General features: G+C 55.6%; 2 protein-coding genes across 2 annotated transcripts; both read right to left on the reverse strand.

Moving 5' to 3' along the window:
- Nucleotides 1-3,984: 3,984 nt before the first annotated feature.
- Nucleotides 3,985-10,537, reverse strand: DHH (desert hedgehog signaling molecule). The gene is made up of 3 exons (XM_070052190.1): nt 8,026-10,537; nt 5,131-5,392; nt 3,985-4,845 (listed from the first exon to the last, which is right to left on the reverse strand). The coding sequence occupies exons 1-3, from the start codon at nt 8,326-8,328 to the stop codon at nt 4,220-4,222; spliced, it is 1,191 nt and encodes a 396-aa protein (XP_069908291.1). The 5' UTR covers nt 8,329-10,537; the 3' UTR covers nt 3,985-4,219.
- A 116-nt stretch (nt 10,538-10,653) lies between these two features.
- Nucleotides 10,654-25,569, reverse strand: LMBR1L (limb development membrane protein 1 like). Its single transcript, XM_002711093.5, has 17 exons — nt 25,175-25,569; nt 22,589-22,673; nt 21,690-21,723; nt 20,589-20,728; nt 20,339-20,442; nt 18,839-18,962; nt 17,584-17,652; nt 17,379-17,443; nt 16,972-17,044; nt 16,799-16,882; nt 16,624-16,700; nt 14,861-14,938; nt 14,705-14,778; nt 14,396-14,486; nt 14,229-14,295; nt 11,378-11,539; nt 10,654-11,222 (listed from the first exon to the last, which is right to left on the reverse strand). The coding sequence occupies exons 1-17, from the start codon at nt 25,244-25,246 to the stop codon at nt 11,152-11,154; spliced, it is 1,470 nt and encodes a 489-aa protein (XP_002711139.1). The 5' UTR covers nt 25,247-25,569; the 3' UTR covers nt 10,654-11,151.

Genomic DNA, 25,569 nt, shown 5'->3' on the forward strand with positions numbered 1-25,569 from the left:
TTCAGGCCAGGGCTTTAATCTACTATGCCACAGCACCGGCCCCCACACTTTAGCTCTAAAACAAATTCAGGGACTAGCATTTAACACAGGAGATAAGTTAGCCCTTGGAACACCAGCATTCCATATCAGAACTCCCGGGGTTCAAGTCCCACTCCTCTTCCAATTCAGCTTCCTGGGATAGCTCATGTGTTTGGGTCCACCACCACTCCCTACATGGGAGATCCAGACGTAATTCCTGGCTTCTGGCTTCATCATGGTCCAACTCCAGCTGTTGTAGGCATTTGGGGAGTGCACCAGCAGATGAAAGATTTCTCATTCCCTCTCTCCTCTGTCACTTTACCTTTCAAATTAATAAAAATAAATAAATATAAAAAAAAAGGCTGGCGCCGCAGTTCACTAGACTAATCCTCCGCCTGTGGCACCAGCACCCCAGGTTCTAGTCCTGGCTGGGGCACCGGATTCTGTCCCAGTTGCTCCTCTTCCAGTCCAGCTCTCTGCTGTTGCCCGGGAGTGCAGTGGAGGATGGCCCAAGTGCTTGGGCCCTGAACCTGCATGGGAGACCAGGAAGAAGCACCTGGCTCCTGCCTTCGGATTGGCGCAGCGCACCAACCGTGGTGGCCATTTTGGGAGTGAACCAACAGAAAAGGAAGACTTTGTCTCTGTCTCTCTCTCTCTCTAGCTGCCTGTCAAAAAATTAAATCAGATAGCTGAAGAGAACAGCAAAGACAGTGGCAGATGGAGGTAAGGATAGAAAATATTGTTGAGTTGTGTACCAGGCACAGGGTCTTGTCAACGTTCTTGTCTCGGAGGGCTCATCATCCCCAGGTCTACCTGACCTTCAAGCTAGGCTCTTTTCCTACTTAAACATCCTTTTAAATTCATTTTTGTTTGAAAGCAGAGAGAGAGAGAGAGATCGTCTATCCACTGATCCACTTCTCGAATGACTGAAACAACCAGAGTTGAGTCAGTCACAAGCCATGAGCCTGGAACTTAATCTAGATCTTCCACAAGGGTGGCAGGAACCCAACTGTTTGGGCCATTGCCTGCTGCCTCTCAGGGTTCACATTAACAGGACGCTGGTATGGGAAGGGGAGCCAGGACTCGAACCAAGGCACTCTGATATGGAATGCGGGCATCCCAAGTAGCATCTTAACCACCATGCCTGGTGCCCAGTCCCTCTTTGCCTACTTTGTTGATGAGAAGAGGTATTGTAATTGAAAGATGCTGTGTGGCCGAGTGAACATACCCACCTGCTTTGTAGAGGTGGTGCCCCTTGCTGTTTGCAGGCAGTATTGCATTTTTTTTTTTTTTTTTAAGAAATCTGGGAGGGGGCCACAAGGGAACAAAGATAATAAAGGATGGCAGTGGGAGGTGAGTGGAGCCTCAGGGCCAGAAAGTAACCTACAAGATGTAGGGATTTTTTTTTTAATATTAAGATTTATTTATTTGAAAGGCAGAGTTACAGAGAGAAAGGGAGAAACAGAGATCTTCCATCTGCTGATTCCCTCTCCAAATGGCTGCAATGGCCAGGGCTGAGTCAGGCCAAAGCCAGGAGCCTGGAACTCCTTCTGGATCTCCCACATGAGTGGCAGGGGCCCAAGCACTTGGGCCATCTTCTGCAGCTTTCTCAGGAGCTGTAGCAGGGAACTGGATCAGAAGTGAAGCAGCTGGGACCTGAACCAGCACCCATATTGAATACCAGTATTGCAGATGGCAGCTTAACCCACTGTGCCACAGCATCAGCCCCAGGATGTGGATTTTCTTAAACCTGTTTTCATCTATTTGAAAGGCAGGCAAATAGAGAGACAGAGACCAATACAGAAAGATCTTCCATCTGATGATTCATCCCCAAATGCACACAACAGCCGGGAGCTAGGTACTCAATAAAGTATCCCACATGGGAGCCAACTACTTGAACTACCACCTGCTGCCCCTCATGCTGAGCCATTAGCAGGAAGCTGTAATCAGAGTTGCATGTTAGAGTCCCATGCAGAGTCTAACCAGGTTCATCATCAAATGCCTGTCCCCAGGATATGATTTTTTTCTCCTTTTTTTTTTTTGACAGAGGGAAAGAGACAAACTGCCACTGGTTTTGCTAGCTCACTCCCCAAATGCTTGCAACACCTGGGCTGACACCTGGAGCCCAGAACTCAATCAGATCTCACACAAGGGGAGGCAAAGACTAAACACTTGAGCCTACATCTGCTGTCTCCCAGGGTGTGCATTAGCAGAAAGTTGGAGTCAGAAACCAGAGCCAGCTACAGAATCCAGGCACTCTGCAAAGAGATGTGGATGTCTTCACACACACACACACACACACACACACAATATTATTTTCAGAGGGCCTTTAAGACATATGCATTATCTGAGTAGTATAGCAAGAAGAAGGAACCATCGATATAGGAAGACTAATTTATCAGATTAGGCAGTACCTGGGGTGACATGACAGGACAGCACCAGAATCTGGTGGGAGGCAAAGGCAGATTCAGAAAGAAAGCAGGAAGACCCTGCAGCTTGGGTGTGTTTCTGAGTCTGGGCCAAGGCGAGGTGGCGACAGGTGCCAAGGCAAACCTAGGGTCCAAATGTTGGCTCTATCAGACACTTCCTGGAACCCTATTTAGTATGCTTTTACCTGCTTGGCCAATGTACTTAAGGGTGCAAAGGCAAGGGACACAAGGGAGCAACTTTGACATGTAATGAAATCTGGCCTACCCCAGCTTCGAGCAGGCACAAGGGATACAAGGATGCGGCAGCTTGAACGGGTTTTCCTGAGAGAAGCAGATGGGCTCCTCTCCAGCTCCTGATACCTGCAGCTCTGCTCTGGCAACTTAGCCTGCCCTTCCCACCAGCTCTCCTTCCTGGGGGAGGCTGCCTTTGCACAGGTCCCCTCCACAGAGCAGAGTCATCTCTAGGCTTTCCAACAAAGCACTGCCTACCTAAGCCTCGAATTCTCCTGAAGGCCACCAGAGGGCAGTTTATAAGCAGGGACCTATGTGCTCTGCTGTGGACCCATCTAACCACCAGCACAGCTGCTGCAGGGAAAGGGGGTTGGGGGGATCCAAGCAGTACCATCCTCCAGGCCCTTGACACTCGCCTTCCAGAGACTTCTACTCCTAACTCAGGAAGTGGATCTGCCTGCCTGGGTTCCAAGTGTCTACTCCATTGGAACCCAAGGTTTCCAAAAACACCCAGGCCAGGGAGGCAGAGCTAGCAAAGGTGGGAGACAGGAGGAAGCCATAGAAATAACCAGCAGAGCTTGCAGTCAGGAAGGGAGCTCCAGCTGTGATAATTACATGCCCTAGTTGGGGAACTATTCTCCCCCTCCCATACACAAACACACCCCTCCATGCTGAACCCATTCTCCGAAGCCCTTGGTAAGAACAGTTTTGAACTTCCTCTGTCTACAAGTGTTTTCTTTGGGCTACACCACACCAGGGCATGGGGACTGTTATCAGCCAGGGATCCCCCCTCCCCAACACACATGCCCACCCCTATCATCAGATAACACACTGATATCCCAGAAAACAACATCAGCCTCATCCAGACACCCCTACCAGCGTAGGGGGTGGGCCAGGTTGATTCATGGCCTTGAAAGAAGGCGCCAGAGCTGCTGGTGAGCAAGAGCAGGCTGAGATGCTTTGTGTGCTGATGCCAGGGGGAGCCTGAGCATCTTGGGGAGCGGCTGCAGAGAAATGACGTGCAAGGGACTTTCCACCCCCTGCACAATGCCCACCCAAGCTGCAAACTCCAGGGCAGAATGTTTGTGCGCTCTGGGCGGGAGGTGGGCAGGCGTTGACTTGGGTCCAGCATCCCTTTCCTCACCCTCTGAGTAGAGACGTTTTCAATAAGCTCCTGGAAGCCTTCCCTTTTTCATCCCACCTGTCAGAACGTCTGGCTATGTCAGACGGTGTTAATGCAGTGCCCCAGCCCCTCCCCCTCGACAAGCTGGGCAAGCAAGCAGATCATTATATTACAATTTATAAATAGAAAATAAAATAAAATTATTGGGTAGGGCTGAGGCTCTAGGGAGGAAGGGCCTTACCTTCAACACCAACTGCCTGGGACCCGGGAACCCCTATTCTCAGTTCTTAGGTACGCCTAAACCAGGCAGTCCCCCACAGCCCTCCCCAACAGCATCGTTTGCTGTCCACACCCCCGAGATCTCAGCCAGCAGCCCATGGCCTCGTCCGGCGCCTCGAAGTTTCCATGCCTGGTGCCCTCAGCCCAGCAGCTCTTCGGCCAGGCGATAGAGGAGCCTAGAGTACCAGTGCATGCCGGTGGGTTGGACGTTGCCGCCCGGGAGCAGCGCCCCCAGCGCATGCAACAGGCGCAAAGGAGCGAAGGCGCGGTGCGCCCACTGGTGACTCTCCAGAACCGCGTAGCACGAGGCCAGGACGTCGTTTACCAACAGCGTCCCGTGCGCCGTGAGCGGCGCGAACACGCCCACGGCCTCCTCCCGTGCTACGCGGGCCACGCGCGCCGGCCGGAGGGCGTCCCCGCCGGGAGCCAGCACCGAGTCTCCAGCGCGTAGCCGGCGCGCGAACACCGGGGCAAAGTCCCCCGGCTCGGGAGCCGGCCCGCGAGCAGCGAACACCAGGTGCCAGGGCGTGAGCAGCAGTTTGCGCGGAGGCCGCTCGGTCTCCACAGCCACGAAGGAGGCCCGGCGCTGCAAGTCCCGGTCCAGGAAGAGCAGCACGGGCGTGGGCACCACCCGGCCCGCCGCATCGGCCGCCAGAACCCAGTCTCCGCGATGCAGCTCCCGCAGGCCCTTCCGCTCGCCGCTCTGCAGGCGCACCGTAGCGTTTCCCGGAAAGCAACCACCTGCCCTCACGGCCAGGGAGTTATCTGCAGGATACAACCACAGGGAGTGCTGAGTCAAGACCAGCGGCCTCCAGAACATTGGAACCGACGCCAAGCCCAGCACAGACCTCTCCACTTCACGGACCCCGCAATTTCCCATGGGGCTGGCCCCAACCTGGGCGAAAAATGCAAGGGGCAGGGGGGAGGTTCACACCGCAAAAGCTCCCTCGGTCTCCCCTAAGGTAGAAACAGAGCTGTTGCGGGCTCAGTTTCCGCCCCCTCCCGGGGACCCCGCTTTGGGTGGCCCTCCCCACCTGGCCCCTACAGTACCAGCTTTGACCGACACGTGGACGTGGTTGCGAGACTCATAGTAGACCCAGTCGAAGCCGGCCTCCACGGCCAGGCGCGCCAGCAGCCCGTACTTATTGCGATCGCGGTCGGAGGTGGTAATGTCCAGGGCCCTGCCTTCGTAGTGCAGCGAGTCCTGAGCGTGGTGGCCGTCCTCGTCCCAGCCCTCCGTCACCCGGAGGCGCACTCCGGGCCACATGTTCATCACGGCAATGGCCAGAGCATTCACGCGCTCCTTGCAGCGCTGGCAGGGAAGAGAGAGGAGTCAGTCTCCTCCCTAGCGCCACCTTGGGGGCCAAGGGACCCGGACAGGCCGGCCACCTCTCCCCCCACTCCCTCCCCACGTTTAGATGTCTTAGGAAAATGAGAAATCTGCACAGGTGTAGTGTTCGAACTGCACTCCCTGCTCCATTTGGGGGAGCTTCCTGGAAGAACCCTGGGGTTCCTCTGAGATTGAGGGGGCGTGACCATACCTACTTCTCCCCAGTTTGTAGGGCCTGCCCTTCACCCCCCACCTTGTGGGACCTCGGCTGAACCTGGGAGAGAGCCAGAGTGGACAGGGTGGTGGGAGGTTGGGGAGGGAGGCTGGGCTGCACCAGAGGAGCCCCTGTTTGAACCTGGCCCCTGCCCCGGGCCCTGGCTGCCCTCCCTCCACCCGATTCATCTTTTGTTTCATTGCCTTCCCTGGCATTGGGCATCGCTTCCTTCCTTCCTTCCTCCTCCTCCTGCTTTCAGTCCCTAATGTTAACCCCTTCCTGGTCTGGGTGCCCCCGACAGAGGTGCCAAAAGGAGCCTTGTGGGATCAAGGCCATGCTGGAAGAAAGAGCGGGGGCTGCGGGAAGTACAATGGCCATTCTCCCGGATGACTTAACTGAGCGAGAATCCCGGGCCGAGGCCGCGGACACACGGCGAGAAGCGGACTCAGCAGCTCCAGCCACAAAGGCGCTTTTCAGCCGCCCCAACTCTGGGAGAGGAAAGGGCAGAAAGCCGCGCCCCCCCTCCCCATCCCTGCTCCTGCCCGCTGGGTCCCCTCCCCCAGCATGGCCCAGTCCTCCCAGTTAGCACTTAGGCTTCTGCCAGCCAGCCTCAAGAGAGCCCCCATCTCTCCATCTCTGTTCCAGAGACAACCCAGAAGGGAGTGGGAGCCACACCTGAGAATGCCGTGCCTGGATCGGGGTGGGGGGGCACCTTCTGCAGGGTGGGGGTGGAGAGGAAGGCCAAGAAGTTGCTGCTTGCTGCAGCCGGGGGAGTGAGACTGCGGTTATCTTGGCCGTTCTGGTCTGGGAGCTGAAGACCTTGGCGCGCCCCGTGGCACCACCACCCGGGAGGGGAGGTGCAGAGAGACAGTTTCCCTTTCTTCTTCCCCCTCCAACCTCTCACCACTGGGCTTTCTCCTGTCAGAGGGACACTTCCCACCCACCCCACCCCCCAGCCCAGCCTCTCTGATGGCTTCACCTCCACAGGGCTTGCGGGTGGGGTGGGGGGGACAGGAACAGTGGTAACTCCTACCAACTTCTTGTCAGTTGTGTCCCCTAAGGAGGCCTGGGGCCCTGACCTGCGGGGGCAGCAGGCCAGTGCAAAGCCAACTCAATGGAGGCCTTTTTTGCAGCCAGCTGTGTGGGAGATAAGCAGGCCCCAGGGGGTTCCCAGGCCTGGCAGAGCCCCCTCTTGGTTGTGGTTTTGCCCCCTGTGCCATAGGTGGAGCGAGAGGAGGAGGAGAGAGAGGGCCACCATACTCCATGAAGAGGGGGCAAGACGGGAGTGGCCCCGTCTTCATCTCTTGGTAGGAGCAAGAGACCACTTTCTCTCCTTGGACAGGTTCTCCTAACAAAGTAACCTGGAAAGCCATGGAAATTAATCAGAGGAAATCCGTGCCACTCCCTCTCCCCCCCTTCCTCGCTCCATACACAATTAGGTGGTGTAATGGAAAGTGTATAGGACTTAGAATCAACAGCCCTGAATTCTAGTTCCGCTCGCGCCACTCATCGGTTCTGAGACTTTGAGTAAATGACTTTTCCTCCTGGGGCCCAGCTCTCCCATGTAAAAGTGGGGGTGGGTGGGTGGAAGTGACCCCCAAGTTTCCCTGCAGTCTTGACGTGTGTCCCCCTCTATGGTCAGATGTGGTCCTTCTCGTTTAAGGTGTTGCCCACCCCAGCACAGGCTAATTCGGTTCAAGTCTGTAGCGGATCCTCCATAATGGCAGGTGGATTTCTTCTCACTCCAAGGCAAGTGCTTTGGGATGCTTTGGGAGCCTGTTTGTTACCCCCCCCCCAACATGATTGTTCAGGCCCCAGAATAGGTCTGCCCTCATTCTGGGTCACTTCTTCCATGGCAGAGAGAACTCCATGTAGGGTGGCCTGATGACCTGATCTTGGGCCATCCTTCTTCTCCAGCCTCCTCGGGTGTCTCTGGCCCAGGGCTTCTGCACAGTCGGGGGCAGGAGCCAGGCAAAGGGCTTCTGTCTGCTGCCCAGCCGGCTCCTGGCCCCCAGCTCACCCCAGCCCTTCCTGCCTGGCTCGGTGGCTGACCCCCGGTCCACGCCTCAGCCATTTCCCGTCTCGCCTGCCGCCATCCTCTTTTCCCCGCCCTCGCTGCCTCTCCTGGCTTCACTCTCACTAGTCGGTCCCTCCTCCTCCTCCTCTCCATCCCAACCTTTCCCAGTGGGGATTCCCCCCACCCCCCACCAACCACTGGATTCAGTCAGCTGGGAGGTTTTCAGGTGGGGGTGGGGGACCGAAGGGGAGGTCATAAGAGTAAATTCTCTGCAAGAAGCCCAGTTCGCCTCCCCCCCCCCCCCGCCCCCAATCCCCAGGCGGCAACAGGGAAAACGGTGGAGTTGCCGGTGCCCCAGCGCAGGTTGGGAGAGGCACTCCTTACCTCTGTCATCAGGCGGTCTGCGCCAGTGTTCTCTTCATCCTTGAAGATGATGTCGGGGTTGTAGTTGGGCACCAGGTCCCGGAAGCGCTCAGAGCCCCTGGCCACCCTCCCCTCGGCCGGCCCACTGGCGCCCAGGGTCCGTTCAGGCATGCTGGGCACGAATTGCTTGTAGAGGAGCGGCACGAGCTGCTTGCGCACGTAGCGGCGCCGGCCAACTGGTCCCCGGCCGGGCCCGCAACTCTGGGCCGGCAGCACCAGCAGTGCCAAGCAGCACAGAGGCAGCAGGCTGGCCGGCAGTGCCATGGGTGCAGCGGGCTTGGGCCAAAAGGCAACGTTCTTCTCCTCACCAGTTCGCCTGTCAGTTGGGCATCTCCGCAGGCATCAGAGCGCGCGGCGGGCAGAGCCGCCCCCAGAGTGCCCTAGAGCCCTGGTGGCTCTGCGCACCTGGCCCCCCGCTAGCTCTGCCCACATGCCACCGAGGCGGGGGAGGGGGCCTGGAACCTGCTACAGATGGACCGACATAGCAGGGAAGGGGGGTCGTGGGTGAATGCCAGCCCAGCCGGTCTCTGCTGCCCAGCTCCGGCGCTGCCAGAACGCCGGGACTCCGCCTTAAGTGGCCCCTGGCCCCGCCCCCCGCCTTTCTCCCAGGACCGTCCCGCCCCATCCCATCCCACCCGGGCGGGGGCTCTAGCCGGTCACCAATGGTCCATTTTACCACTGGAGTGTGCTCCATCCTGGAACCCAGACAGACACCTGCCTAGGAAATCCTCGTAGCTTTACAGTCCTCAGCTGCCTGGATAACCGTCTTTATCTACCCAAGCCTAAATTTGGAACCAAACCACCCTCCTGATACTTGTCTTGGATCTTTGCTCTCCCAAAGCCTCCCCTGGGGGGCCATGCCCTCTGCTGTCCTCCAGGAAGGGTTCCAATTTCTGTCCCCCTCCAAGACCAGCCATGCCCTTTGGGCACACGGCCAGGACCTCCCCAAACTTCCCCCATTTCCATCTTTCCTCCGGATGCCCAGCGCTAGGAGGTGCGGGGGTCCAGGGGACAGGTTTCCCTCCTACTTGACAGTTCACTGGACCTGCCCCAGAACCAAGGACAGAGCTGGGTACTTAGTCTGCTTTGAGACTTGCGCTTTTGTCCCCTCTCATCCTTGCCAGGCATCCAAACAGCTGCTTCTTTCCTAATGGGTAACTTGTCTATTGGAAGCCACTGAAGGATGGTCTTAGATTGTGCATAAAAGGCTGATGACTCCCCTTGACCTTCCCCCAGGCACCCTTCTTAGCTGCCTCCTGGACTCCAATTCCAGCCTCTTGGGTCTTATCTCAGATGTACCTGACCTGCCAATTTTTATCATCTAGAAATCACATCCTCTTAAGGCTTCCCTGATGACCCCTCCATGCCCACCTGGGTTCCCTAGAGACAAAGCAATTAACTGCTCCGACAGCACAGTGTTAGAATTATCTGGTCCCCTTACTAGACAAAGCAATTCTTAAGCACAAACTTGTTTATCATCTATCTCCAAGGCTAAAGTGTCCAGCCTACAGTTGGGCGTTCGGCAAGTATTTGTGGAATCTATACTTTGTTGCATTTCACATTCCCCCTCCACTCACTCAGCCCCAGACCTGGCATTCCCAAGGAACTTTGGGCACATCAGGAAGAAAAACACCCATTCCTCAAGATATCTGAATGCCATTTGTGAGGAAATTATCACAGTGACTGTATACACAATGATTGGGACAATGGTGTCCCTGGAAGCTATGCAATGGATAACCTGCACAATCCTAAGCAGAAATTTAGCAAGAGAATTACTGAAGGAAATCAGTTTTTTGAGAGATGAAATTGGGGTCTTCCTTGGTGTAGGAATCAACCCCTTGTAGGGGCCAGCGCTGTGGCATAGCAGGTAAAGCTGCCACCTGCAATGCTGGCAATCCATATGGGCACTGGCTGGAGTCCTGGCTGTTCCACTTCCAATCCAGCTCTCTGCTATGGCCTGGGAAAGCAATGGAGGATGGCCCAAGTCTTTGCACCCCTGCACCTGTGTGGGAGACTTGGAGGAGGCTCCTGGCTCCAGATTGACCCAGGTCTGGCTGCTGTGACCATTTGGGGAGTGAACCAGTGGATGGAAGATCTCTCTCTGCCTCTCAAATAAATAAATAAATCTTAAAAAAAAAAAAAAAAAAAAAACAGACTAAGAGAAGAGGATCATGGCTTAGGGGTTGGTGTGGCACAGCAGGTTAAGCCACCACCCCTGTGATGCAGGCATCCCATCGCTGGTTGACAGTTCAAGTCCCAGCTGCTCTACTTCCAGTCCAGCTCCCTACTAATGTGCCTGGGAAAGCAGTGGAAGATAGCCCAAGTGTTTGGACCTCTGCACCCATGTGGGAGACCTGGTCCAACTCTGGCCATTGAGGCCATCTGGGGAGTGAACCAGTGGATGAAAGATCTCTCCCTCTCTCTATGAGTACTGTAACTCTGACTTTCAAATAAATAAATCTTAAAAAAAAAAAAAAAAAAAAAGCCCTGTGTTTCCCTCTCATGCAGGAGAGCTGGGGACAGTGGGAACAAGGCCATTCAAGTAGACACAGAAACAAGCTCTTCAAACAAATAAACAAACAAAAAAGCAAACCCTGGGATCAACTTTATTGCTGTTGGGTGCAGCCTCTTCATCCCTACGCCTTCAGTCTCTCTAGGACAGCACAGTGCTTAGGCTCCACTGGGCCAGAGGCAAGGCAGACAACCTGCTGCCCGAGCCTGCCCTGGCCCAGCCCCCTCCCTGCCCCCACCCCACCCTATTGCACATCAGGTCATGTAAACATGGCTCCGGGCATGGCCCGGAACAGCAGTGAGGCAGATTGATTTGTAAACGGATTTGGGACCAGGAGGCCAGGCCCAGTCACCCAGCCCAACCCCAAGCTGAGACCACTGTTAAGTCTGGAAAAGCAGAGGCCTGGTCCCAAACGCTGGCTCAGATTATGCAACAGTGCAGATGGCTCAGTTCCCCTCTGCCCACCCACACTCTCAGATGCCGGGCCCTGAGATCCCACCAACCCCGGTTCCCTCCAGGCCCTTCGGTAGCAGATGGCAGTGTCCAGTTCTCTCCCTCCCTCCCCCAGCCGGAGGTCACTGGTGGTGCTGGCTCTTCCGAGATGCCCGGGGGAAGCCGGAAACAGGCAGCGGCAATCTGTCCAGGCCTGAAGAAGAGGGGGAGGTGGGCAGGTCAAAGGCAGGCTAGGGAGTGGGTGGACCAGGCACACAGCAAGCAAAGCAGGAAGCGTACCCTTCCCAACTGGACTGACCATTGGCCTAGAGTACCCCCCCATCAGCGTGCACTCCCACTGCCCCTCACCAAAGGCTCGGATGAGCTCTGCCCGCACGGCCGCGGTGAAGGTCTTCACCAAGCACAGCGTGCTGAGGCCGGCAAAGGCTGCGTTGTAGAGGAACACGATGTAGAAGTTTCCCAGCCAGTTGAAGCGTCCAAAGTCGCCCAGCAGGTCGAAGCGGGTGAGTCCTGAAGTGCACAGGGTGACAGGTGGGCTCCCCAGTCCCTCTCCTACCAGCAGCTCGACTTTCTGCTGCCTCCTGGCGGCCACATCTTAGCACTGCAACAGATAGCTCGGCCTCTAGGGATCAATTACTCGCCCTCCCAAGCTCTGGCTCAAGGTCAGTTAGGGGCTCCATCTTCCCTTCTCCCCCAGGGGGCTTCCTCCTCTAGCTCCAACTGTTCCTAAGACCCTGGGCCTACTACGTGTTCCTAGGCCAATAGCTTCGAAGCTGGTCACCAGGATTTTTCTTAGTAGAGAGCAGTGTGAGGGCTAAGAGCTCAGACCATGATATGGGGATGTTTTAATTCATATCCCACCTCCACCCCTAACTGACTATGTGATCTAAGTAAGGCAAGTTCCTTACACACACTTTATCTGAGTTTCTTCAACTATTAAGTGGGGGGAAAAAAAGAACCGTGGGCTAGCGCCGTGGCGCAGAGGGTAAAGCCACTGTATGTAGTGCCAGCATCCCATATGGGCACAGGTTTGAGTCCTGGCTGCTCCAGTTCCAATCCAGCTCCCTGCTAGTGGCCTGGAAAAAGCAGCAGAAGATGGCCCAAGTGCTTGGGCCCCTGCACCCATGTGGGAGACCAAGATGAAGCTCCTGGCTTCAGCCTGGCTCAGCCCTGGACATTGTAGCCACTTGGGGAGTGAACCAATGGGTGGAAGATCTCTGTCTTCCCCCTCTCTCTGTAACTCTTTCAAAAAGAAAAGAAGAACAATAAGAAAAAGAATGGGACTATCTGATAATATACACTGGGCACTAAATGTTCAAGGCACCATTTTAAACTTACTGAGCCCTTAATATCATAATTGAAAAGTCTACCACCCCCTACTTTTGAATAATCCTACCCACACTGGGGTGAGCAAGTTTGGTCCAGTGGCTAAGATGCCCCTTGGGCAGCTCCTATCTTGTGTCACAAACTACCTAGGTTTGAGTCCCAGCTCCTCTTCCAACCTAGCTTTTTTTTTAAGATTTATTTATTTATTTGAAAGTCAGAGTTACACAGTGAGAGAAGGAGAAGCAGAGAGAGAGAGAGGTCTTCTATCCACTGGATCACTCCCCAGATGGCTGCAATGGCTGGAGCTGCACCGACCCGAAGCCAGGAGCTTCTTCCAGGTCTCCCACACGGGTGCAGGGGCCCACAGCTCCTTACTAATGTACATTCTGGGAGGCAGCAGGTGACAGTTCAAGTACGTGGGTCTCTGCTACCCATGTGAAACCCAGACTGAGCACCTGGCCCCTGGCTTTGGCCTGCACAACCCTGACTTTTGCAGGCATCTAGGGAATGAACTAACAGATGGAGATGTCACCCTTTGCCTTTCAAATAAAGTAAAATAAAATTGTAAACATTTAAAACCTAGAGGAATTAATAATTGTACATTCCTATAAAATTCCCATGGCGTAAATACCAATGGCACAGTAGCAAGTTTAACTTTAAGAACTAAATTGAGCCAATTTAAACACAAAGCCATTTATAATCCACAAAGGATAATGTGATGGTGGTGGTGGCTGGAAGTTACATCTGTAACTTGGGGTGAGTTCGTTATTTCTGTAAACTTATTAACCAGCTAATCCAGATCAAAGCTCAAAAGGCAGGAGAAGGACTGAGTAAATGAGTACTGAATGTGCAGACAAAGCACAGGACCGAGGGTCAGAAAAGGCTTCTAAATGGATCTGGGGGCTGCGGTTGGGGTGCTGTGGGTTAAGCTCCCGCCTGGGACACCAAGATCTGATACGAGCTTTGGCTTCAGTCCCTCTGCTCCACTTCCTATCCAGCTCCCTGCTGATGTGCCTGGGAAAGCAGCAGCAGATAGCCCAAGTGCTTGGGCCCTTGCACCCACGTGGGACACTTGGGAGTTCTAGGCTCCTGGTTTTGGCCTGTCCCAGCCCGAGCTGTTGCAGCCATTGGGGAGTGAACCAGCAGATGAAAGATATCTCTGCCTCTCCCTCTTCCTCTTTACGTTTCAACTAAACAAATAAATCTTAATAAATAAACTATCTTGGTCTTGCCTTAAACTAGCAGTACAAGTCTGGGTCAGTTGATTACCTACTTTCTTCTCTTTCAGATGAGAATATTTATTAACTGACCCACCCAGAAGGAAGATTTCATGAATACTGTGCTCCCCACCAGAAGCAAAAGTCTTAATGGGAGAAGCGGCAGGATGTAGTGACTGAGCTCCGGGGAACGGGCATTCGATCTGGCAGTTAAAGACCCCCGTGTCCCACATCAGTGGCTGGGCTTCTGTCACTGCAGATCCTGGGAGGCAGCACTGATGGCTGAAGTGCTGAGTTCTTGCTTGAGCCTCCAGTCCCCACCACCAGGAGTTTCAGGTATTTAAGGAGTGAACACTGGATGGGCGTGCTCTCTCTCTGCCCCATCTCCATCTGTCTGCCTCTCAAAAATAAAATAAAGTCTGAGCTTTGAACCAACACTACTCTGAAACTCAGCCATACTTAGATACTTTACGGGACTCAGTGTCCCCATCTATATAATGGATAGAGCTCCCAGTTTGGTGTAGGGGTGGAAACAGTATATATACACATACATACATATGTATATATACACACATGCATTTACACACACACGTCTGCCTGCCAGCAGGAGGTACTCAGAAAAAGCCAATTCCCTTTACCGCCCTCCACTAACTTACCCAGAGTCCGAGAGAACACAGGAAGTGCCGAGCTTAGGACCAGGAGGCAGACACAGTTCCCAATTATCTGGGTGGGAGTAGGGAGAGAAGAGGTGAAGGTAGCACAGCGGCCGGACCCATGGCCCATGCACATGCCCAGGAGGCTTCCCCTACCCCATCCCAGCTACCTGAGTCATGGCTGTGTCGTGGCACCGGGGCCGCAGGCCCCGGAAGAGCGGAGAGCTATAGAAGCCCACGACGGAGGATACCATCAGGTAACTGCCGACAGGGTTAGGGAAGAAGCAGGCCGCTCGGAGGGGTAAGGCCTCACCTCCAAGGGGGCAGCCCTCCTTTCAAAAGCCAGGTCTTTTTCTTCTTTCTGGACCTGAGGTTGGTGAAGACTTGCTCCCTTCCCCATCACCACCTGCCACCCCCACCCCAGTGCCAAGGGAGACAGGTTTGGTGAGCAGAGGCCACGGCGGGTTGCTGAAGGATACAAGATGAGGACAACCTGGATGATGGCACCGAAGGAGCCCAGCTTGGAGAAAGACACCTGGCCCAGGGAGGCATCCTGACAGGGAAGAACAGCATCAGAGTGGACGCTCTTCCCACCGCGGCCCCCCCACCTCTCCCCAGGGAAGGTAGGGCAGTACCTGCATGCCTCGGGGCATGGCCGCCTCATCGATGAGCAGCTCCAGGATGTGGAAGGCCACGATGAGCACAGACAGGCCCTGTGGGAGGCAAGGGCACGGACTGCCATCCCTGGCCCAGAGCTCATATCAGCAGCAGATGGGCCCCATGTCCGTCCGCACTTCCCAGGCCTGGCTCTGCTGCCCATCAACCTGCTGTGTGCAGGACCCTTTTCAGGGCTGTGACCAGCAACAGAGCACCTCTGAGGATCCCACAAGGTCAGCCCCTTTGGGAAGAAGGACTGCACAAAGGCTGGGTAGGGAATGGGCTCGTGCTGTGGCATTGTGCACTAAGCTTCCACCTGTAGCACCGGGATCCCACATGGGCACCAGTTGGAGACCTGGCTGCTCCTCCTCTGATCCAGCTCTGCTTTTATGGCCTGGGAAAGCAGAAAAAGGTGGCCCAAGTCTCCCACATGGGAGAACCAAAGAAGCTCCTGGCTCTGGATCAGCTCAGCTCCAGTCATTGTGGCCATTTGGGGAGTGAACCAGCAGATGAAAGACCTTTCTCTCTGTCTCTCCCTCTCTCTGACTCTCAAATAATAAATAAATAAAATCTCGAGAAAGAAAATGGTGCCTCTTCCTACAACTCACAAATCTGGGGTGGGACTGGATTTCAACCCTTATTCTCACATTCTACCACAAACCTGGCAAGTTATTTAATTCTTGTTTACGGATCAGGGGCCAGTGTGGTGGCACACAGGGCTAAGCTGTTGTTTGGGCTCGTGTATCCAATATTGGAGTCCCCTGGACTCCACTTCCAGTCTAGTTCCCTAGGAATGCATCCTGGGAGGCAGCAGCTGATGGCTAACAGTCTTGGGTTCCTGCCACCCACATGGAGAGTCAGATGGAGCTCCAGGTCCTGGCTTTGGCCTGGCCCAGCCCTGGTTGCTATGGGTATTTGAGGGGGAGTGCATCAGTGGATAGAAGATAGTTCTCTCTTTTTCTCTGTCACTATGCTTTTTAAGTTTTTCAAAAGATTTATTTATTTTGAAAGTCAGAGTTAGAGAGAGGGAGAGACAGAGAGAAATCTTCTGTCCACTGATTCACTCTCCACACGGCTGCAAAGCCAGGACTGGGCCAGGCCAAAGCCAGGAGGTTCTTCCAGGTCTCCCACATGGGTGTAGGGGCCCTGGCACTTGGCATCTCCTTTGCTGTTTTTCCCAGGGCATTAGCAGGGAGTCACATGTGAAGTGGAGCAGTCGGTACATGAACTGGCATCCTTACGGGATGCTGGCATCACAGGTGGCAGCTTTACCCAGTATACCTCAATGTCAGCCCCTCACTCTACCTCTTTTAAGTAGATGAAAGCAAATATATAAATACTAAACTATTTAATTAAAAAACATAGGAGCCAGCTCTGTGGCATAGCAGATAATACCACTGCCTGTGGTGCCAGCATCCCATATGGGTGCCAATTTGAGTCCTGGCTGCTTCATTTCCAATCTATGTCCCTACTAATGTGCCTGGGAAAGCAGCAGCAGATGGCCCAAATGCTTGGGCCCCTGTACCCACATAGAAGGCCTGGAAGAAGGTCCTGGCTCCTGGCTTTAGATCCGCCCAGCTCCTACCATTGTGGTGATGTGTTCACTACAGGGCAGGACTTAAAGTAGGCCCAAAGTGAAAGGCATCTACGATTACTGATGATCACCGGTCCCTGTGTCTTCCCCCTCCTCCCTGAGTCTCAAGGGCCTCCTCCCCTGCCTGCCCACGGCTGCTCTACTCACGGTCAGCACCAGCAAGCACAGCATGGCCAGGGGGTAGCCCAGGTTCCGCTGCCAGGCTGAAGCCTTCCGCCGCTTCTCTGTTTAGAAATGGGAGACTAGCAGGTTAGCCAGCACCTGGAACAAGGGGCGGGGGGTTCCTCTCCTTGGGGACACCCAGGTGTGCCAAGCCACATACCCAGGAGGACCCTCTGTGTCTGCAGAGCCAAGACCTGTCTGTGCAGCAGCTCCATGTCCAAAGGCAGCCAGCAGGAGGTGGGATCTAAGGGCAGAGAAGATGGTGCCTGCCTCCAGTCCCATGGCCCTGCCCAGGGCTAAGCCCATCACCCCAAGCTGAGAGCTGCAACTCACTACAGATCCTGTGTGTCAGAGCTGCTTCCTCAAAGGCCGAGCAGTAGAGTTGCTCTTCCAGGTCTTCCAGCAGCTGGGGGCACAGGGAAACGAAGGACCAACCCTCAGGGACTCCCTCACTGCCAAAGGCCCCAGAGGAACCCTGCTTAGCCGGGGCTACACAGTATCAGGACTTCCTCCAAGCTGCAGCCACCACCCTGTGGCCAGCAGCTTTGCTAAGTCTCCCAGTGGTCTGGCGTCCTGTCTTGCACGTTTAGGGGAGGGGTAGGGATGCCCAGCTCCACGTGCTAGGAGCCAACAAAGGCAGTGGCCCTCTGTGCACCATGCAACTGGAGGGCTGCTTCGTTGTCTGGCTCCAGCTTTGCAGAAGGCTCCCTCTGTAGGACAACAGGGCAAGGAGCACATACCCGGGGCTTGACCAGCAGCTTCCCGGTGACTGAGAACATGCGGGCGAGACCTAGCGGGGTACACACTGTGGGGATAAAAGCCAGTCACCTGCCAGGCCCTTCTTTCTACCCCTTCCCCTAACTCCTCCTCTGCTCCCTCTTCTTCCACCCCACTCGCTTTGGCTCACAGACCCTACCCACTCCCTCACAGGCTGTGCACACTTACCCAGAAGCAGCAGGACCCCGAGGAAGGAGATGCAGGAGTAGAGGTAGGGGAGATAGTACTCCCAGAAGTCTAAGGATGAAAAGTGGCAAGTTGGGGCAGGCACCGTGGCTCAGCAGGGTAAGCCTGCAGCCCCTTATCTGAGCACCAGGTTGAGTCCTGGCTGCTCTGCTTACGAACCCTTCCTTGCTTGTGTCTGGGAAGGTGGCAGCAGATGGCCCAAGTACTTGCGTTCTGCCACCCTTGTGGGAAGACCAGGGTGGAGTTCCAGGCTCATGGTTTCAGCCTGGCCCAAATCTGGCTGCTGCAGCCATTTGAAGAGTGATCATCAGATAGATCTCTGTCTCTCCCTCTCTGTCACTCTGCCTTTCAGAGCAGGTGCAGGGGTCCAAGGACTTAGGCCATCTTCTACTGCTTTCCCAGGCCACAGCAGAGAGCTGGATGGGAAGTGGAGCAGCCAGCAACCCATAGGGATGCTGGCACTGCAGGCGGTGGCTTCACCCGCTATGCCACAGCTCCAGCCCATAAATAAGCCTTTTAAAAAAATCACAGATGCGGCCGGTGCCACAGCTCACTTGACTAATCCTCTGCCTGCGGTGCCAGCACCCGGGTTCTAGTCCTGGTTGGGGCACCGGATTCTGTCCCGGTTGCTCCTCTTCCAGTCCAGCTCTCTGCTGTGGCCTGGGAGTGCAGTGGAGGACGGCCCAAGTCCTTGGGCCCTGCACCCTCATGGGAGACCAGGAAGAAGCACCTGGCTCTTGGCTTTGGATCGGCGCAGCACGCCAGCTGTAGCAGCTATTTGGGGAGTGAACCAACGGAAGGAAGACCTTTCGCTCTGTTTCTTTCTCACTGTCTAACTCTGCCTGTCCAAAAAAAAAAAAAAAAAAAAAAAAAAAAAAAAAAAATCACAGCTACATAAGATCTGTAGTACACAATGTATTCCTGTAATAATTTTGCCGCCCCCTTCTGTTGCTAGTATGGAGAGCCAAAAAGCACATAGATTTTGTTTTCCTTGGAACAGGTTGGCACCCCCAACCCCTTCGTTGTTTGGGGTCAACTCTACTCCTTAGTCCTTGCAAGGGTCTGATGGAATGAGCATGCAGGGTGCACCTGGCAGAGGACCATCAGTCTGTACCTCCCGCCTAATGCCCAGGGTGCCAATGTCTGTCACGTGAGAGGGACGCGGTCACTCCTGGAATGGAGCACTGACTGCCTGGGAAGTCGCTCGGATGGAAGGGGAAGAACTCTGGCCCCTCACCGTAGAGTGACTCCCTGCTGGCCTTGTTGTCCACGATGGCCGACGCCACCCACACCATGCCCAGCACCAGCAGAGTGAGCAGCAGCAGCATCACCACTGTCTCGTAGACCCGGCCCAGGACACCCTGCAAGGGGAGGCAGCAGGAGAGGGGAGGAGGAGGTCATTGTCAGGGAGGCGAGGAGACACTGGAGATGGCTGCCAGGCGAGGGAAGGGGAGACAGGACACAGGCATCCCCGCTCATTGCATGAAGTCGCTGTGCCCTCCGCCCACCCCCACCCCCAACCCCCCCATCATCATACCCACTCGCTATTCTTCCTTGGGCACCTCCTCCCCAAATGCATTCTCCTTCCTTCCGGCCTCTGAGGTCTACATCTCGCAAGCTCTCTGCTCTCTGGTATCCTGTCCAGCCCGCCCCGTGAAGAACCAGCAAGGGAGTGAGTGGAAAGTAAGACGAGCAATCCATCAGGGAGTTTTCCTGTGCGTGTTGCCACCTTCAGCACCCTGGTTTCGGCACTGGCTGTGCCACTAAGACAACAAACAGCTCCTGTGCTGAGTGGCCTCACATTCCAGCTTCAATTAGCAGTGTGGGTCCCAGAACTATTTCCTCCCTTGACCTCCACAAGCCCAGGGGTGGTAATGACCTCCTACTGTCACTTCAGCCTCCAACTCTTTACTGAGAGGGTGGCATAGCAGGTTAATCCACGCTTAGGACACTTGCATCCCGTGTCAGAGTGCTAATTTGAGTCCTGGCTGCTCTGTGTCCCATCTGGCTCCCTGCTAATGTACCTGGATAGCAGCAATAATGGCTCCAAGTCCTTGAGTTCCAGCCACTCACATAGGAAGACACTGATGGAGTCTCTGGCTCCTGGCTTGAGCCTGGCCTAGCCTTGGCTGTTGCAGCCATTTTAGGAGTGAACCAGAGGATGGAAGACCTCTCTCTCTGTCTCCCCCCACCATGGTTCTGCCTCTCAAATAAATAATTAAAAAAAAAAAAAATCTCCTGGGCCAGCGCCGCGGCTCACTAGGCTAATCCTCCGCCTTGCAGCACCAGCACACCGGGTTTTAGTCCCGGTGGGGTGCCGGATTCTGTTCCGGTTGCCCCTCTTCCAGGCCAGCTCTCTGCTGTGGCCTGGGAGTGCAGTGGAGGATGGCCCAAGTACTTGGGCCCTGCGCCCCATGGGAGACCAGGATAAGTACCTGGCTCCTGCCATCAGATCAGCACGGTGTGCCAGCCGCAGCACGCCGGCTGCGGCGGCCATTGGAGGGTGAACCAACGGCAAAGGAAGACCTTTCTATCTCTTGAACCAAAGGAAAAGGAAGACCTTTCTCTCTGTCTCTGTCTCTCTCACTGTCCACTCTGCCTGTCAAAAAAATAAATAAAAAAAATCTCCTGGTTGGCTCCCTTAACTCTGCAAATAGTTCCTCTATGAAAATCCCTTCAGTGGAAGCAAGTGAGTGGAATTATGTTTGCTGCCTCTCTGACATTGCCTCCCACTCACCTTTCTAGAGCCAGCAAAGCCCTCGGACTCAGTGAAGAAATACGCAAAGGGCATGAGGAAGATGAGGGACAGGTTGGAAAAGAGAAAAACCAGGTTCCAGAGGCCTAGAGTAAAATGAAAAGCAGAGATGGGTGAGGCGGCCAGTCCGCAGGGGACCGGAAGCAGTGACTCACGCCTGGTTGTTCTGGGGAGGTCTGTGTCCCCCAGACTCCCTGCTCCCCAGCCGCAGCCCCAGCCAGGAACCACGCACCATGGATGAGGGAACCATTGAGCCACTGGATGTAGTAGTTCCGAGGCAGGGACAGCAGCACCTCGTTGCTGATGATGGAGAAGGGCAAGAGTAGGACAGCACCCAGGGCAACGGCCAGGGTAAAAGTGCACAGCTCCAGCCTGGGCAGAGAAGGGAAAGTGACCTTGCTTGTGTCCGGGAAGCTCCATTAGTCCCTGAGGGCCCCTGTAACTTCCAGAACCAGCTGCACCACTGAAAGACCTAGGGAAGGAACTGTCCAGTGGGGGTCTACACACTGCTGCCCCTCCCCTCGCCCCGTCCCTCCCAGGGAAGCCTCAGTACACACCATGGGCCCCACCTTGGGGCCACCTGGCCCCAGGAATGTCTATGGGTTGCAGCATGCACAATGCCAAAGCTCAGGGGCGTGGCCTCTCTTCTCTGCCCAGGGATATGGGTTTCTGAGCTTGCCTCCCTGTTGCCTCGGTAACAGCAGGGTCATCTCACATGGCTATGCCTTGCACAAGGGCACAAGGGCAAAGAACAGGGGGAATGGGAGCCCAGCTTCACCGCCAAGGCCCGTGCCCTGGCTGCATCCCCCTGAAAGGAAGAAGTCCTTGCATGTAGTCAGAATGTCACGTAAGGAGGGTTGCCTTCTAACCTCTCGGCCCAAAGGGGCCGTCTGTTTATTCCTCCCTATACACACCAAGGGGTTATCATGCCCTGGCCTTCCTCTGGGCACCAAGCATGCCCTGCCTCAGGCATTCTCCCTTCCCCATACCCGGCTCTGTTCCCAAAACGCACCCCCACTCCACTCCCTCCCACTGGCCGCCGGGAGGTGAAGCCACGCTGGAGACATTTCTGTGACTCAGGCCCCAACCCTCACAGTTCCTGGCCATAAGGCTCCCTGAAGTTCCTGACCTAACCAGGGAGACAGGAACAGCAGCTTTCCTGAGTGTGCCCAGGGGTGGGGCAAAGCTGGAAGAAGCCAGAAGCAGGGTGGAAGTGGACACTGTCTCTTCACTGTGTGATGCCCCAGCCCCCTCCTCCTGCCACTCCAGGGGCCTCCCTGCCTCCAGCTCCTAAAGGCCACTTGGTGCCAGGGACTGAGACAATGATACTTACGCAATTTTATTGACTGTGGCATCTTCATCATCCACTGTGAGCAAGAGAAGGGGGAGGAGAGGCAAGATGTCAGTAGGCAGCCCTGGGAGCCATCTGGGCATTAAAATATGTCCCTTCCCACTCCTTGAAAAGAGGCGACCCTGGGAGACCTTACACTGTGAACCCTCCAAGGTGGCAGCTTAACAGGTGAGTGGCCCCAGGTAAAGAGAATGTGGGCTAGAAACTCCCCTACTCCACCCTCCTCCTCCACCTCTCCCAATGCAGGTTCCTCTTTCTGAGCTCAAGACACCAGGTCTTGGAGGCTGCTTATATCAGCTGCAGGTGGAGGGAAGAGAAATGAGGGGAAGGGGACCCATACTCGGTTAGCTGCCTTGTTGGGTGGGGTCTTAGCAAACTCTCCTGAGGGGGAGAGGCTGGGGCCAGGCTGTGGACAGGTGGGGGCTAGGAACTGGGGCGAGTGGATCCCCCTCACACAACGTCTACAGGAAGGAAAGCTCCAATCTGAGCACATCTGGGCCCTTGGCAAAGCCAGAGGCCACCAGCAAGTGGCTGAGGAGGCCTGTGGTTGTGGGTGAGGAGAGGTGTCACAGCTCCCGCCAAGGGTGACATTTGTCTTGCCGGTTCACAAAAGGCTTACATGATAGCTACCTCATAGGGTGCACACAATGACAAGGGACTGTGCAGACACTGCTATGCCCATTCGCAGGATGGGACTAAGGATTGGAAAGGTGAAGTGACCTGCGTGGCAGCCCACAGGTGTGCTGCTACCCCCACCTCGCCCCTGCTCATGAGGAAGGGAGGCCACTAGGGCAGAAGTTCCAGAACAGCCCAGCCTCCTTCCCAGGAGGCCCCATGGCAGCAGGTACGTGGGGCGGGGTGGGGCGCGGTGTCACAGGTACCTGTGGTGAACTCTGCAGGCTTCTTGAAGCGGGTCAGGAAGATGTGGCAAAGGATGTAGAGTGTGGCAAACAGAAGAGCTGAGATCTGTAAGAGAATGTGAGTTCCAATGAGATGTTCCACTTCCCAGAAATTCCACAGCCCCGGGTGGCCTGGCTGGTCACTCCATAACACTCTGTACTTCCAGGGGCTCCATCATTCTCTCTGGTAAATTCCTGGCCTTCAGGGCCTCAGAGACCTCGAGGAAGGGCTAGACAGGAGCTGTCCCAGGCCAGTGCTGTGGTGTAGTGGGTAAAGCCTCCACCTGCAGCACCGGCATCCTATATGGGTGCCAGTTCAAGTTCTGGCTGCTCCTTTTCCGATCCAGCTCTCTGCTATGGCCTGGGAAAGCAGTAGAAGATGGCCCAGCCTAGCCTGGCTCTGGCCACCGTGGCCATTTGGGGACTCAACAAGCGGATGGAAGATCGCTCTCTGTCTGTCTCTTCCTCTCTCTCTAATTCTGCCTTTCAAATAAATAATCTTTAAAAAAAAAAAAAAAAGGTACTGTCCCACATTCCTGGGGAAACAGGACAGCACCCAGCCCTACATGGACCCTCCACCCCCCACCCCGGGTAGTTAATGGGTAGAGAAACTCCTAGAGCTGCCTATGGACACACCCATAGAACAGATTTCAAGGGCATTTACTCCAAGTTTATCCTTAGGAAGGGAAGCAGGCTGGAGGGTAGGAAAACATCTACACTGTCCTGGCACACCACCCTGCCTCCACCCTCCACTGCTGCTGCAGCCTTGACCTACACTACAGGAGAGAATAAGGAGGAATCGTGTCTCTAGACCAAGGCAGAAGTTCTACTCCGTTTATTCAGGGGCTCTGCAAGATCAGGTCTGTCCTGAACCAAACCAGAGCCTCATTTAATCCCCTCCCCCATTGGCTGGCTTCCAGCGCCAGCACCAGCCACGTTAAAGGCACTCAAATCCTAGACCCTGCCCTGTGCGACTTCCAGCTCCAAGGTTAAGCCGTGTCTCTAAGTGACTGGACTTGAACTTGGCCAGGTTAATCCACACATGCATCCCTACTCTACCTCAAGTAAGCAGTCATTGCCCACACGAGGAAATATGGATCAGCCTGGCTCCACAGCCAAGGTCAGAGTCTTAAGATACAATGTTACTGCTCTTGAGACAGGCCAAAAGACAAGATCGGTTTCATGGATCTTCCAGTTGCAAAAATGGGCTGATTTCACAAGGACTCTGCACACTCTGTCTATACATGGAGGCAAAGAAGCCAACAGAGACCCAGGAGAGCCAAGGTCCAGGACAAAATTGCAGCTTTTGACATTAGGGATGCAGAAATATAAGGAGTCAGGCAAAAGGGAAAAAAAGTCTGTAGCTGCAGGATTTTTACAACCCATTACTCAGCCCTGAACTTGTGTAATAGACAGGAAGGTGGGAGGGCTCAAAAGGTCATTCTGGGGCTCCCCAGGATTCCAGCCCAGAGGAGGTACCGGAAGCCTTTAGGCTGTCCTTGACCAGTACTGATGGGAGGTACACGGGAGGCTTGGTTGTGTCTAAGGTCTCATCCCTCCCTGTTCTCTAGGAATGTGGGCCTCTGGCCCTACAGGCTCCACCTCGGGTGTGTCTCCACAGGGTGCCCAACCCCAACAAGTGGGACTACCACCAAGGCAGGCTTCCTGAAAACAGACTCCTGGAGTGCCACACGTGGCTGCCTACTTCCCAGCCCTTACTGATAAGGACAGACCAGCTAGCTCCATCCTGGCTCCAATCTCACAGACAAGAACCCAGCTGAGAAAGATGAAGGAAAACCCCATCAGAAGCCCCCCACCCCGGCTACACACACACACTCAGGACTCTTCTCTCAATGCCTCCAAACCTTTCCCTTCCCCTCAGCTTTTGGGCCAAGGGTTGCCCTGGGGAGAAAGGCTTGAGGAAGGCAGGACTCTCTAAGCCCCTAGCCCCCATCCACCGCTGAGCGCTGCCCCTAGCCACCACCATCCACCGCTGAGCGGCTTTGATCCTGGCTGTGACCGAGGAAAGACAGCAACGGGAGAATCAACCACGGAGACATCCTTGGTCGTTCCCCATCTGCAAACATTAGAATGCCCCGACCAACAGTGCTGTCTTCCTAAGTGGGATGGGACTCACTAAGTACCAGGTCCTCCTGCCAGCCGCCCCCTCCACCTCCTAAATCTTTCCTGGAATCTGGCTCCCGGTGACCACCCCTCCCCTTCAACCCCTATAGAGGAGGAAACGCAACCCATCCCCCCCTCGGCCCCCTGCAGACACTGAAGACCCCCCGCCAGAGCCCCGGATGGGGAGGGAATGGCCGGGCGGGCGGGGGAGGGGCGTGCCGGGCAGGAACGGAAACCGACGGGCTTTGTTTACCGCGCGGGGACCCAGCTAATCCCCTGCAGGGGCTCGCCGGCGGGGCGCCCGTCCTTGGGTTCCGCCTTGGTGGTGGTGGTGGTGGGGCTTCGTCGGCCCCCACCTGGTTCAAGCTGGGTCCGCAGGCGCCCGGAAGCCCAGGCTGTCCGGTCCCCCCACCCCCCGCTCCCGCCCGGGGGTCCCGCACTCACGATGCACTCGCGGACCCGCTCATGAAATAGCTGCTCCCGTACGGACAGCACTTCGTAGTCCGCCGCTTCCATACTCTGCTCAGCATGACTGAGGCTAGGCCGTCTCTGGGCCCGGGGGAGGCCGAGCGGGGATGAAGCCGCCGCCGCCGCCGCCAAACACCCGGACCCAGCCGAGGAGCTCGCCTCGCAAGCGGCGGCGGAAACTCCGGGGCGATCTGGGGCTCAGACTCGGTCACCGGGACGCCCCGCCCTTAAAGGGGCAGGCACCTGCCTGCCTCGCTTTAAAGGACTCCGGCCCCCCTCCGCTCCCCTCCCCTTTAGGGTCGGGCCACGGTCACGTTTCAACGCCAGCACCAGCGGCCCGACTCGCAGCGAGGAAGCACCGGGCTAGTTCT

Source organism: Oryctolagus cuniculus, chromosome 11 (assembly GCF_964237555.1).
Source record: "Oryctolagus cuniculus chromosome 11, mOryCun1.1, whole genome shotgun sequence".
In the NCBI taxonomy this organism is placed as follows: Eukaryota; Metazoa; Chordata; class Mammalia; order Lagomorpha; family Leporidae; genus Oryctolagus; species Oryctolagus cuniculus.

Bases quoted from the DNA above. Each gene is read 5' to 3' on its own strand.
- DHH (XM_070052190.1), bottom strand. From the start codon at position 8,328: ATGGCACTGCCGGCCAGCCTGCTGCCTCTGTGCTGCTTGGCACTGCTG. The intron at 5,393-8,025 runs GTAAGGAGTGCC...CTTCCCTGCCAG, and splicing joins CAGACCGCCTGATGACAGAG to CGCTGCAAGGAGCGCGTGAA. The intron at 4,846-5,130 runs GTACTGTAGGGG...TGTATCCTGCAG, and splicing joins CCACGTGTCGGTCAAAGCTG to ATAACTCCCTGGCCGTGAGG.
- LMBR1L (XM_002711093.5), bottom strand. From the start codon at position 25,246: ATGGAAGCGGCGGACTACGAAGTGCTGTCCGTACGGGAGCAGCTATTT. The intron at 22,674-25,174 runs GTGAGTGCGGGA...ATTCTCTTACAG, and splicing joins AGCGGGTCCGCGAGTGCATC to ATCTCAGCTCTTCTGTTTGC. The intron at 16,883-16,971 runs GTGAGTTGCAGC...CTCTGCCCTTAG, and splicing joins TCTGACACACAGGATCTGTA to ATCCCACCTCCTGCTGGCTG.